This window comes from Chiroxiphia lanceolata, chromosome 3, assembly GCF_009829145.1.
Source record: "Chiroxiphia lanceolata isolate bChiLan1 chromosome 3, bChiLan1.pri, whole genome shotgun sequence".
Classification (NCBI taxonomy): Eukaryota; Metazoa; Chordata; class Aves; order Passeriformes; family Pipridae; genus Chiroxiphia; species Chiroxiphia lanceolata.
Genome location: NC_045639.1, coordinates 41228790 through 41243669, shown reverse-complemented (window position 1 = coordinate 41243669; position 14880 = coordinate 41228790). Strand labels below are relative to the sequence as shown.

The following is a 14880-nucleotide window of genomic DNA, read 5'->3' as shown; positions in this document are numbered from 1 at the left end:
TTGAGAAAGTTATAGCATGTAATTGTCACTGTATCCCTCATTAGATACTCCCCATAAAGTACTCTAACTGTTGTAAAAATAGTCACGAGTTTTAAAGGCAAAAGGGATTGCTACTACTATTTAGTTTGACTCAGCTTGCTAACTGATTAACTAAAGCATGATATAAAAACAGGAAACAAGAAGCTTTGCCACAGTGAGTAAGAATTCAAAATTTTGTAAAATATTGTGTTTGCTTGCATCAAGAAAACATAGTCCCCTACAAGTGAAAAAAAGAAAATATTCAGGACTTAGTTCCTGCAGAAAAAGGCTTACAAAACAACCCTGTTTCAAATCACTGTACACAATCAGTCTTACTTATGAATTCAAAACACAGCCCCAACATGTCTGTTGAACTGGCTCAGAAAAAAAAAAAAATCCATGGTTTTATTTGGCTTCTTTTGTCACATAAGAGTTTTAGATTTTAATTTAAAACTACCAAACCAATCACTTCAACATCAATGCAAAAAAAAATAAGCTTCACTGCTTCACAAGCTCTGCTTAAAGAACAGATACTGCAGCATACTGAGACAGGTAAAGTCACAATTGTAGCTACCTCCTGTACCAGAAAGAAAGAAAATCAGTTACTTCATTCCTGCAATCCAGCAAGGATCCCTATCTCACTCCCCGCCATGGATCAAACTGCAAGTGATCTTGCATGAAAAAAAACCCACAAAACTAAATGCAATTTCCTCTTAAATATTTAATTTGACCATTATCTAACTTGTAGTTATAACAGTGTTACTTATTCCACTGAAGAAATGATTTGCACTGGTATTGAATGATGGGTTTTCATTCTCTTTTTAATTTTAATTTTACACATTTTTTAAATTAACTTGAAAGGATATGTAAAGACAAATCTCTATTTTATGGTCTTAAAAAGATACTTAAAGTTATGTTAAACAAATACAGGATATCAAACATCTTTTGCAATTATATCCTATATAACATTTGAAAAAACAGACTCATGTTATTTAACATGTAAATGTGACCAAGTTTTAGCCACACATCAGAAATGATAGCACTTCCTTCACTATAGTTTGTTATTAATTAAATCAATCCTTCAACATAAAGCACAGACTCCTACTAATGTATTTGGTTCAAGAGCCATATTATCCTATAAAAAATTTAGTTTATTAAACCTTCTCTGCAATTACAGAGAGCATGACTTTATGATACAAGCAGGTCATGGCTGCATAATAAAATCTAAGAGTCCACTATAAAAATCTGCAATTTTCAAATGTTCCTGCAAGGAGTATTATGTTCTGAAACAATTATCAAGCAGTCCATTAAATTTCTCAAAGTACATTAACCAAATCTTTCAATATTAATTTCAGATTCCATATAAAGGTTCTGTAAAAGGCTCTGTGAAGGGCCTATATTAGGCAAGGATGTTAGTTAAAAAAGGTAAATATTCACCTCCACGGAAAAGTTAAAAGCTTTTCTATACCATGATCAGCAGCTTGCCACCTTCATAACTACACAAAAGCCTTCTTTTTCTGCTATGTCTTATGACTATCAACTACTGGATATGACTTAGGTATTTGGACCCCAGCTATCTACAGATTTCACACATTATGAATGATTTGTTAGGGTAAGGACAAAACTAGAACACCTGGTTACAATTTAACTTAAGTTCAGTGTATCACAGAGGGATTGAGGGATGGTAAATAATGATGCGCATTAGTTATATGACACTGACAAATTATCCCTTACTATCACCATTTCAATTCAAAACATTTAATCTTGCTCCATAAGGAGTCCTTATCTATATCTAGCAGTACAATAAGTAATTGCATTCTGCTCACTTAAACTTTGCCTTTGAAACCAATCACTTCTATTACAGTGCATGTTTGTTCTTACACTACAGCAGTGCCCGAAGTGTCACAATGAGACTGATGACTCATTGTGCAATCTATTAAATCCACATAATAAAACATAGATTAATTTCTCCTAATTGTAGGGACTTAATTGAAAATCAGAATTTAGTAGCTTAGTTTTGCTTAGACCCAGGATGTAGTTAAGTCAGTCAAACACAGACTTCCCCTTCCCTGACATTCAGAAGTGCCTCCTGGAGGTAACCTCTCAACTCCACTGACTCCCTATATTAGCTACAGCACAAGTCCAAGACACTGCATAATACTGAAATGGTGTAAGAGAACTTTAGTTAAAAAGCCAAGACAAAAATTTCGAGTTCTGACCTATTAACAGTAGTGAGCTGCATAAAAAAAAAAAATTTTTGAAAAAAAGTAAATCAATTTTATTTTAAAATAATTTCATACCACAACAGATGTATGACATTGTTTATGGCAACCTCAGGTAAGACTGCTGCTGACTTGATCACTCCTGGTTTAAGACAAGTGCTAACTCTCTGGCAGTCCCTCCATAGAGCCAAAGAGTTGAAGCTGCCAATCCCTCCTTTATGAAGATACACTCATAGCCCTTCTGATCTTTGTTACTATTTAGTTTTAACCAGAGCCTTTGTGTGGATAAGCTGACAAACAATTCAGAGGCCTCCTAAGAGCCTCTACACCTGTTGTATGAAAAAGAGAAATACAGAAAGGAACTAGATGATCTTTAAGGTCCTTTCTAATGCATAACATTCTGTGATTCTATGATTAGAGCAAAGAAAGAAAAAAAAATGGAAAAAAAAAAAACCCAAAAAAAAACAAACCAACAAAAAAACCCCAAGAGTCTGGAGCTCTTCTTTGCATCTCTCCATAGAGACAATCAGAGCTTTGCTGGGCATTTTTGGTTTTTTTCCTGCTTGACTGTAACAACTGTACACATAATAAACTTTAGCAATTATAATTAACTCCTGTTATAAGTTCATTCATAACCCAACATAAAAAAAAAATGTAGTCTTTTTAATTGGATAAGAAATATAGTAAGTGCCAGAGAATTGTTTTCAACTCTGTACCTTTTTAGTTTACAGTTCTTTTGTTAGACTATTTCTGGGTGGCGACCATATGTTTCACACATTGTCTAGTTTTCCTTTGTTTTCATGCAAATCAAAATAGAAAAAGATGCCTGTACAATAAAGTACAGGACACAGTGCAGGACATACTAAAGATGGGGAAGAGGGCAACCTGTACCTTATGCCTAAGCTTTGTTGTTTGCAGAGTTCTGACAGAGTTTGGTTTTGCTAAGAGTCTCCATCAGGCTAAACCACAGTGTTTATGTCTCAATCCCTGCATCTAATAATGTTATATGAAGTATAGTAAATCTGATGGTAAAGAAAGTTAAGCATTTGCTACCATTTTATTTTTTTGTTGGGTAAAGAGGATTAACTTTTTGCAAGTGGTACAGCTTCCAATTAGTATCATTACACTTTCTTAGTGATAGTTCATTCAGTTACCTCTAAGAAACATCATAGTATAGAGTTTTCAGCCTTCTTAGATTAGTAGCAGGGGTGAAATTATAAGCTTTGGTACATTTAAATTCTACTTTTAAAATCAAATGTTCAGTTTCAGGTTTTTCTGCTTTAACCTGCCTCAGGTGTTGTTAGTCAGCAGTTCTAAACCTGGTTCCCTTCTAGCACAGGTGGGTAATTAAAAAAATAATAATTAAAAAACCCCAAAGAATCTGAAGGCCCTATGAACTATCCAACCAGCTTATGGCAAAGACCCTTGTGAGAAGATTTGAACTCTACCACACAGTAAATTCTTCCACTTCCTAAAAATATTTTTCACAACATTGTATACTCTGTTGGTTATCTGCTACTTAAAAAAAGCCCCAGAAACACAACTGTCTAATCAGATCACAATCATTTAAGGGGAACAAGCATCAGGACTGGAAAACATCTATTTTATTTGTAAGGAAGAGTTTGCAACGTTCAGGAGAATAAAACGACCTCAAAAGAAATGCAGTAGTACTTAAAAATGGCCCACAGGCAGTTTCAGTCATAGTTACTAAAATATTTCAATTTTCAAAATTACCTACAAGAAGGAAAAGAGTCTCTTACTTGCTCTGGCCAACAGTGGAAACTACTCCTGCTATACCTCTTCAGCTTTTTCTAGACCATCCTGGGAGATTTTGTTTTAAAGTTTTGTTTGTTTTCTAAATTTTCTAGAAATTATTTCTTCAGCAGTTTCTTTTTATACGCAATGGTAGTTGAACTAAGACAGACACATAGGTTTCAATGTAGTAAAAAAGATTCTAGCAGAATCTACAGTTTAAAATGGATTTAGAAGTACTTGATTTCCTTACTTGTATTTAACTGATTAAGGACATAGTGCCCTTAGCACTACTGTGACACCACCAGTGAAAGTAAATTAGAATGAACATCATTATTCTTCTGTCAGAATGCATATAATTCTAACTACTGTGCTGCAGTACTACATAATATTGACAACACCAGAAGAACAAATTAATAATTCTGAAGAGACAGACATAGCACAGAAACAAATATATGACTCAAGGATGCTTATTTAGATCTGAATACAATGACTAGTAGGTTTGTTCTAATGCTGCTTTGCAAACTTAAAGAATTTCTGTTTCAAATAGCAAATTCTTCTTTCTATCTAAACATCAGCCTGGCACCACACAAATAATTACGATTTCTCAATTTGTACATGCTTATTTAATTGCCAGAGCAAAGTGAAAACATCAGGAGTTTTGTCTCAAGTACATTAATTTTTACAGGATGGTAAATGAAAAGCCTTATTGCATTACTGGTTTTGCATATACTGCTATCAAGACTATAGGCAGAAGGGTCTACATTAAGTAATGGAAGGTATTTATCGAGCAGAATTTTCCTTTGTAATTTCCTAATCACTCCACGACATTCCTTTGTAAGCACATTCAACATTCAAACAGTTGAAATAAATGGTGAAATAAATGAATACAAGACAGTTTGCAGAAAAAAAAACCCAACTTGTTAATAGTTTATTGCTAGCATTCTTTGTATGTGCACACTTACATTTTGTTGGTTTTCTTTTAGAATATAAAAGGCTGATGTACTGAGGATGATTTGTGGGGAAGTTAAAAGGCAAAAAAAAGATCGAGTTAAGAACTTCACTCAAGATCTCCACTTCAGCTGCTTTTTTTTCCAAGGGACTGAGACTTCTTTGAAAACACCCTTGCACACTTGGATCTCATTTTCACTTGAAGGGTACAATTCCCAAGATACTCCATGGTACTCATGTCAAATCAGTGTAAACTCAATTCAGAACTCAATCCCAGCAAAAAACCAATGCTAATAAGCAATCCATAGAGAAATTCCTCAGTGCTTCCTATTCCTAAAACCCAGCAGACAGAGCTAAGCAGAAACTACTCGTTCAAGCAGTGGAAATCAGCTGATTATCTCAGAAAACAAAAGACAGGCATTAATAAAATGATACATGTGGATTTTTTCATGAAACTATGAATACTTTTTTTCCTAGAATTATATTTATATTCCTGTAAATGTATGTAAACTTTTAATGCAACAGATTCTTGTAGAAACAAATACGTGTATCTTTATATCTATGCACTGTGGGCAAAAACTTGAAACCTCAGGTTATGGCACCTAAAGTAAAAAAGTATTGACAAACTACCAATTTCTACCCTGAAAAATCAGGCTGAAATTCAGAGAAAAAAACCTTAACCAACTGCCAGAAGATCATATATTCTGTAGGATGAGTCAAACTTTCAAGGTACTTATTTCAGCCTCCAAATCAACTTTTCTACATGTCAGATAGTCTGATGTATCACTTCTTAAAAGAAAACCTCTAAAAACAGCTGTGAAGAAAAGCAATAATTACTGAAGCATAGATGTCAAGCTTTCACCTGCTTTTGAACCATCGTTCCTTCTAGCACAGAAGGCTAGGTGCAAAACTGAAACACAGGAAATTCCATTTAAGTGTATGTAAAAACATATCTTACTGAAAGAATGACTGCATACTGAAACTGAAATACTGAATTGTTGAATCTCCATCCTTGGAGATATATAAAACCCAGTGAACATGTCCCTGAGCAATCTGCTCTAGCTGACCTTGCTTTGAGCAATGGGATTGGAGTCAACAGTCTTTCCAACCTCACATATTCTCTGTTTCTATGATTCTGCAAGATAAGACATTGCAGAAGGCTAAAACAAGCAATTGAGTAGGAGACAGAGAGATAGATTTGAATAAGTTTTAACTAGTAAGTAGCAGCGATAGGCTATCTTCTTTCTCTAAACTTCTGGTAATTTATTCCTTTCTGCCTTCTCTTAATTTCCCTCGTTCATTAATATATTTTACAAACAATGTCATAGATCATCTTTGTCAACTGAAACTCTCAGTCTTCTCACCTAATTCCTATATTGCTTTCTGTCTGCTCTGTTTAGATTATAAACACTGAGAAAAGGCAAGATCAAAAGTCTTTAGAGATTAGACAAAATCACTAATCATATTTTAGGGATATAAATGGAAAATCAGGAGCTTTCTGCTTCAGTGAGAAGTGGTATTTGAGAGAAAGAGACTTTTTTTATATTAGAAAGGTGAAGCTGAAAAGAACTTAAACATAGATGCTTTTTCTAAATTTTAGAATATCCACATCATTTTTTAAAAAGTTCATTTTCCTTAGTAATTAGTTGCAGTTTTAAAAATGCTAAAAAAATTAAAAAGAGGAGCGGCTTTTATAGATTTTTCCCAGTGTGGTGGCACTCAGTTGAAACTCCTCCTACACACAGACTGAGTGCTATGTATCACACTGATCTGAGATTTTAACATTTTATTTCTAGAAATGTATCAAAGAGGATATAAACAATTCACACATTGTGTATTTTTCTATCCAGGCCTATAAAATACACATTTTTACCTTCAATATAATAGGATCAGCTCATTAAGCTCATATTCTGTAAACAGCTTGGAAATGTATACCAAACAAGTCAGTGAAAATTCATACCCAGAAGCAGATGGTGAGAATAGCAAAGCTAAGCAAAGAGAGGTTTAATTGCAAATTCTATCCAACTAAGCAAAACGGTGCTATTCTACATTCACAGGCATTTTCTTCAGAAAGGAACTCAACGCATCAACATGCAGGTTGAGGCAGGGGACAGCACTTCTGTGTCATACATCAGGCCAATGACTACTTGGAGAATTGCCACCAATTAAACAGTATTCGTATACAGTTGGCATTGACTTCGCAGTGCTGCATGCTACGTAAAATTTTATTGCTTGTTGTCTTGCCAAAAGCAACACATCTAATGTTTTTTCAGCTAACTTAAAAACCAACAAGAGATTTAAAGTTGGCCTGTTACAAAAAGAGAAGTAATTAAATACTCTGGTACAGTTCTCATTTAGAATGAGCCAAATTAACAGTGACTAGACAAGGTATGCGAGAAATAAAGTCACACTGCTATAAAGTTTCAATTTTTCCCTATTTCTCTACCTCATAATACTCAAAAATTGAGAGAAGAATAAAAGTCTTCTTCACCAAAAAAGGAACACTGACGAAACTAAAACGCACTTCATCCTTGAAAACAATGACACGGTCACTATACTGATTTTTATTACAGTCTTTTCCCTGAGTGTGAGTGTGGGAGACCAAAGAGGTGTTCAGGCTGGAGAGCCAGAGGCAGCTCCCCAGCGAGAAGCCTCAGAGATAGCGATGGATGTGAGTATATATTTCATGCTGCAACAACATTTCTTTGCTTTAACTGATGACCTCGTTGATGTCATTCACTATTTAATATGACTAAATTAGATATCTGTAGAAAGTGAGGAGGTCTCTAGGACTTAATACTATGTATGTCCAGAACCCAGTATTTCACTACTTTCATTAAAATTTCAACATAAGAAAAAATAAACCAAAGCTTTTTAATGGTCAGGAATTGGCAAAATCTCAAAGACAGACAAGATACAATTTTATGAGAAGGATTCCGTATTTTAAATTCAGTACTAAAACATAAAACTCTCCTACGGATGAAAAAAAGTAGCATCAGCTTTCAGAACAGCTCAGTCATGTTGCACTAAGGTTTACTTCTTACCCTTTCAAAGTCACACAAAAGTAAATTTTCCATTAAATTTCTTCTAGTATCTCATTTTATCTTCTATTACATGTCAATATGGCTTTTGGGGAAAAGATTGCTTTAAGAGCCTCAATAATGTTATCACCAAACATGACAGACAATATCCACTTACTGAAGACCTCCAATAAAAGAGCCATCATCTAAGCAGTAGCAGAGAAAAAAACCCAAACAGATACAAATGTCACATTGAGAACTGTTGCTCATTACCTTCTAGGTGCTCCATCCTCGTGTGGCTGAATAATCACCACTTTTACTGTCACCGATGTCCGTAAAAGGTCAATCATTTGCTCATGAGTCAAAGTTGCCACAGCCACTTTACAGATCTCAACCAGGCGGCTCCCTTGCCGTAGGCCTGCCTTCCAAGCAAAACCAAAGGGCTCCACATCTGCCACTATCCCTTCAAAGTTCACGTGGAATCCAAGCTGGCCCAACCCATTCCTCCGTAGGGTCATTTCCGTGGTTTCACATCCTCTGGTCACTATCTAAGGAAGTATCAGATTGTTATGCTATTTATTGCCAGGACACACTTCTTTAGACTCAAAACCAGATCTTGTTTTCAAACACTATTAAGCCATGTATGGCTTGACATTAACTATCTTTAGCATACTAATATTAAATTATTTTAACATTTATGTTTGCATGAAGGTTTCTGCATAAAACAAAATGAACAAAACATTTCACGATGCTAAAAATCTTACATCCCCAGAGCAAGCACCTGACCCATGTCAAGCTCTTCCCCCCTTGCCCAACATTAACACAATACCATTTATATCTTATTGAAAACTTAACAGCTGGTTTAGTTTCAAAACACTAAGCAAGAAAAACACTGCCCTGTCAGTTATTTCATTTTTGTTGGCAGACTGCAGGTGTGCAGGCATTTTTATTCAGTATTAAACTTGAGATATAACATGAGCCAAATTGAGTGAAGTGCTTCAGTTCTAGAAGCTTTCCTTCCTCAAGAAAATAGCAATGAATATTGATTTATTTTGCTTCACAGCCAGGTTCCTAAATATCACCACCTCCAGAAGTGGACATCACTAAAATTGGATAAGAGTTTTCATGTTACTAGGAAACTTAGAAACAAAAGAATTATTTTCCTCATATTCAATGAAAAGTAATTCTGTCATTATACAGAATAATGTGCAGGATAGATCTTTGCAAAGGTTGTTTTATAGCTTGAGTTTAATTCAGAAGGCTATTTTGGAAGAGTCATTCTCACTCTCCATTGCCTTTTGAGCCAGAATCTGCACAGGCTGGCTTCCTAGTTTATTGTGTGCTTCCCACAGAAGAATGGTCCAACCTACTTCTGGGTTGCATGGCAAGGGAGTGTGCAGATAGTGAGATGTTGGCACTGTGATTGGGTACAGTTGTCACAAAACTGCTCCTTTCACTACCCAAGTTGAAGGCAGTTGACTTGGGGCAGTTTTATGGGAGGTTTAGACTGACCTAAGACCCCAGTGCCCCTATGCTGTGTCTGTATCACATTAGCACTTGTGCGCCCATGCAGACAGATCAGAGGAAAGATACAGCTGAACAACAGGGTGCTTTTTAAAATAGTGCTCCAAAGACCTGGCAGGCAGGGAATGGATGGGACTGTCTCCTTCACTCACAACAATTATGAAAGTACATCCCCATCACTGAAAAAGCAACTTAACACATAGCAAACATTGAGCTGTAAGTTACTTTTGTAGCTTCCTTTTTACACTTCCTGTTTAGACTGACCTTTTGTCCACAATTATAATAGAGTCAGGGATGAAAGTCCTAAAGTCTCCCTTCCCAACTCCATGGCTGACTGGAAATACCTTGGTGAGTGACTGAAAGTCACAATTTTCAATATCTTATTAAGTTTAAAAGCACTATTGTCTTTTTAGAATATTTCCATATGGATATCTGTCACTCAGCAGAAAAAAATCAGAACTTGCACAAATGACAACAAAGTGCTAAAAGACCATGAGGCACTTCAAGGTTGCTGATCTGAGGAAGCTGGTGCATGCTCATGCTTTTAACCTGTGATAAACTCAAGGTAATGAAATACAAATTGCCCTCATTCATTAAGGGGTAATCCATGACCTGTGAAATACTGGAGAAAGATCTGATACAAGGATCTGATATTCTGAGAATTATTGCCTGGAAAGTTTAGGCTACTTGAACTGTAGCACTTCTATTCATATTCTTTCCAGTTATTTTTGAAGATGTAGGTTTCAAAATCAAAATGTGAAAGTCATTCTTGAGATGTCCAAAATGTATTCTGAAGGTTTTGTTTACAAAACTACATTCTGGGTTTTACTAACAAAATAAAAGCAGCTATTTCCTTTGTCATTATTCAGCTCTGAGTTTTTCGTATATTTTAGAAACTTTCCTTTTTAAATCAAACTTTCTGTTGTGTTTAGAACTGTGCATATAGTATTAGAACTGTATAGCATGTGGTTGAATTCTTTTTTTTTTCCAGCTCTCCAGTTATGAATAATTTTCAAAAATACTTTCATAATTTGTGAACTAGATAAGTGAAAATGAAATTTTCAGCTCTTTGTTAGCTACAGTTCTGTGACAAGTTTCTAAAACATACTTAGTCATGTAGTGAAAAGAACATGTTATTGCAGTCAGGAGCCCAGCTGAGGGATTGAATTCTATCCCTATGAAACTACATAATATTCTTTTGAGGGGGTAGACACCTCTTTATCATTATGTCACAATTATAAAATACTGCAAAAGGAATGTACTAGCTAAAGTATACAGATTTTCCCAACTCAGAGCACTCAAAGAATCTTCTTCAAGCTAGTTAAATATTCCAAAGTTAAAAGATAAAATAAACATTCCTGCCAAAGATTCATCTATTCTCAATAGAAAATATTCCAGAAGATCTACTCCTCCATAAGTGTATATCCCCTAAAAGGTAACACTGCATGCTGCATAGTAATGGCACATTAAACATAGTGCTGTTCCACTTCAAAACAGGTCATTCTGCTTACTTGGTTGCCATTTCACTGATCTTGTGGCTGCTAATGAACAAAGAGCCAGCTCCTCTGAACGGACTTAACACAGAAGAAGCTAAAAGATAGAGATCCTCCAAGTGCCATGAAGAAGGTGAAGAGTTTTTTTAATATACAGGATATTAAAGAAATTTTGTCAACTCAGGTTCTTGTCTAAAGATCCATTTGGTGTTTCCATTTAATCTTGTATCACTCTGCCATTCTCTGTTATCCTAAAGCTCAAAACCACTTAAAGCCTTCAAACACACCCCTCCAAGTTAATCTATAGTTTTCTACTTTATATAACTAGATACTCTCCCCCACAAATACAAATTTGTTTAGACTGACAAATCTCAGTCTTTTTTCTGTCCTAAACTGATTGTTTCGGTTCAAACCAAAATCATGGTCTCAAGCTTTTCACATCTTTTCTTAATCTGGATATTCAGACGGGTTTCTTATTCACCTTCATGATACAAATCCAGGCAATAAAAGGTATTTATTTCTTTGACAATCTCGTTTAGTAACTGCAACATTTTACTCACTCATTTTAAGAAATGCTTTTACTCATGACCGAAAAGGGTTAATCATCTGGTCATTGAAGACTGATATTACATCACAGATTGAACTGTCATCTTTAGCATCTGCTGGCACATGTGGTTGTTGACCTTAACTGTGTTCTGAGTCACTTAAAAGGTTTTTAAAGTATGCATTTAAAGTGCAGTATCAGAGGTTTAAATACTTTTTAGTGGCTGTAATGGTGATGCCTTAGAATTCTTAAGATTTGTAGCGTATAGATCTTTAACACAGCTGTATAGTTTCTAACACTTGGGAATAGCAGTTAACTTAAACTCCTTTCTCATGCTTCATATCAAATTCCCAAAATTATTCCAGTTTTGTTTAATGTTCTCTTCAAGGAAAAGGCCTTAGCGAGTACATCTTGTTTGCGACATGTACCTAGAAAGATATCATTGTAGACAAAGCAACCTAGAAGGCTGGGAGACCTTGGAGGAGCTCCAAAGTATGGATGTGACACGCATAACATGAGGATGGTGATGATGGTGAAAGAAGGGGTCTTGAGACCTCCAACTCAATTCCAGGAAGGTGTGCTGAGGGGCAGCCCTATGGGAGGTTCTGGGGGGCAGATAATTTTCAGGTTGGACACATCCATTAGATAAGATAATTAATCAGAGCTATAAAACTATAAAAGCCCAATGCTACATTGTACACTATAGCACACTTTTTGTGTGTAGTGTGCCTTAAAGTGCTTTAATTAAAGACTGCTCTCTACTTTATCTATATTGATATTGTCCAGAAAGCTCTTTTCTTCCATTTTAGGCAACAGTGGTTTCATATCAAATCTATATAAGGACTGTAGAAAGCATTCAACATTATAAAACAGCCAGGAAATAACACTAATATGCAGCTTTCAAAAGAGGAAGATGCAGGGGAAAAGGAGAAAAATATGAGGCAAGAAACACGGATGAAAAATCTTTTAAAACAATTATTGACAGTTAATTCTCTTAATCAATGTGAAAGTTGGATAGGTGGCAGTGAAAGAAAGAATGCAGCCAGAGTTCATTGGAACAGATAACTGAAGTTAATATTTGGGTAAACTTTGCAGTAACCAATGCTAAATTTGAGGTATAAAACCAATTTGTCATTATTTAACCCAAAAATCTGATCATAAAAAAGAAGAAGTATTCAAGTAAATGTAGATAAACATTAAATTTTGTGGTTTTAACTACTGAATTTTAAAGATCTGTCTTCAGCAACTGCGACATTTCCATGTTTTACAAAACCAAGTAAGTGAAAAACAGAAAAAGAAATCGTCACTTATGACAGCAGAAGTTTTCATTAGAACTTTAAATTTTCTTTTCCATATGTGTTAAGCAATTTATATTGTTCATTTAACAATACTGAATGGGACCACTGTTTTTCAAAAGGGAAATATCTGTCTAAGGAAAGCGAAACTGAAGAGTTCAATTGAAAAGGATAATACAGCAGTGGCAAGAAGAGGTAATTGTACTTTAGAAGAAAGTTATTATTATTATGCTACATGTGACTGCAGTACTACAGAGGCCCTGAAACATCAGCTGCAACCCAACTGTTCCAGTGTGAAAACTGTAAGCATACTAATTTCTTTTCAGTGCTGGGCTTTCTAACAGAAAAAAAACCAAGACCATCTAAATCACTTAAGTTCAAAGGGTGAAGTGCAACCATGTGATGTAGATGCATCAGCACTTTTACCTTGGAGTTCCTGTCATTTCATTTGTGCTGACTGAAATAGTTACAGGACAGTAGTACTGACAGGGTCATCAAGTGTCTGAAAAACTTTATCCAGTCAGCTGTAAAAACTGGCATTAATCGGTCTAGTTTATTTCCTGCAGTTGCTTACTATAGAGGAACAAATCAGCAGAATCACTTGAACAAAATTTTCTGCTAATATTCACATGAATTATTACAAGATGTCAAAGTGAGTATATTTTACACATTTATATTTTGTATCTTTTAAATTAATGGATACTTTGACCTACAAAGGTGTGATTTGAGTATAGGCTACAGCAAGAGAAAGCAAAAGCTCAGCTTTTCAGTCACTGGCATCATCCATGGCCTTGGGCAAGTAATCAGACCAATGGTATCTGAACCCTTATTCCTGAAAAATGGATTGATAGTGCTTCTCTCATATGCTGTTGTGAGGATTACTATTTATAATGCTCTCTGAAGACTGAAAACACTCCTGAACTATAAACATAGGACATTTTTAATTACAGCTCAAACGAGATCTAGACAAATAACTCTTAGTAAAAAAACTGGAATTCCAGTTTAGAAACTGTACTTACTTCAAGTCTTTGAACAATTTCTCTGATGTCCTCAGCACAATTATCTGCTGCAGACAGAAGAATACATTCTCCTCTTTCATAAAATATTTTGATGCTCATTAATCCAGACGTCCATCCAATAACATCTCTACAGGAGCAGTTAAACACAACATTTTTTGATTCCTTTTCAATCAACATGATAAACTCATTGGAGATTCCAAGCAGACATTCGATGTCAGCAGACTGGCCAAAATCTCGGGCAATCACATTCCACATAATTGCTCCAACACTGAATAGATGTGCATCTTTCCTTGGTTTCACTTTTTCCTTCTTTTTTGCTCCTAAAGTAATGAAGCTAAACTTTGCTGAAGTATCCACTGTAGCTGTGGTAACAAAGTTTTCTGCCAGATCTTTCAAGTATTCTTGACGTGTCCGTGTGGCCATGGCTCGAAATTTTTCTGACTTATGTGCTGCATTTTCAGCATTAATAACTTTGGCTAAAAGGAAGTCCCTAAAGACTGCTGATTTGGGGAAAGTTACTCCTTTGGGAATTGGTGGACCGAATGGGGGTACATCTTTTGATCGTGAAACACCAACACTGGAAATAGAAGAAAAAAAATAAAAATGGTTAATTCCCTAAAACAAAAAAAAATCAGATGATAAGCAGAACTGTGATCTGTGCAGTTCATTTACACAGTTGAGTTCAACTTTGACACATCAATTTTTTTCTGGACATTTCAGACTCATCAAACAAAACTGTTTTGAAATGGCTTTCTTCTTTTAAATATATACAGGATATTATTAATAAAGGACATTATTTACTAACACAAAAAATATCAAATATGACTTCCTAGGTGTCACTGTCTCCTTTCTTTAATTTGAGTAAATATAAAAATGCATTGTGAGACATGAGAGAAGTATTTTTAAAAATTATTTTTATGTAGGTCTATAATTTTCAGCTGCCACTCAGTTGCATCATCTTAAAATTATGAAATATATAAACAATTTATTTTAATCCTCAGATATTTTGTTACAATTAAGTGTGAAGACAAAGAAAAAGTAT

The 14880-nt window shown here is 35.1% G+C and overlaps 1 protein-coding gene across 3 annotated transcripts in view; it reads right to left on the bottom strand.

Annotated features, from left to right (window-relative positions):
- SIPA1L2 (signal induced proliferation associated 1 like 2) overlaps positions 1 to 14880 on the bottom strand; it is a 129746-nt gene that overhangs the window by 35273 nt on the left and 79593 nt on the right. For all 3 annotated transcript variants that reach the window (XM_032682931.1, XM_032682933.1, XM_032682934.1), the window contains exons 9-10: positions 13839 to 14415; positions 8237 to 8511 (exon numbers count right to left, since the gene is read on the bottom strand). In XM_032682931.1, the coding sequence (XP_032538822.1) occupies positions 8237 to 8511; positions 13839 to 14415 (852 nt within the window). The remainder of the gene's footprint in view (positions 1 to 8236; positions 8512 to 13838; positions 14416 to 14880) is intronic.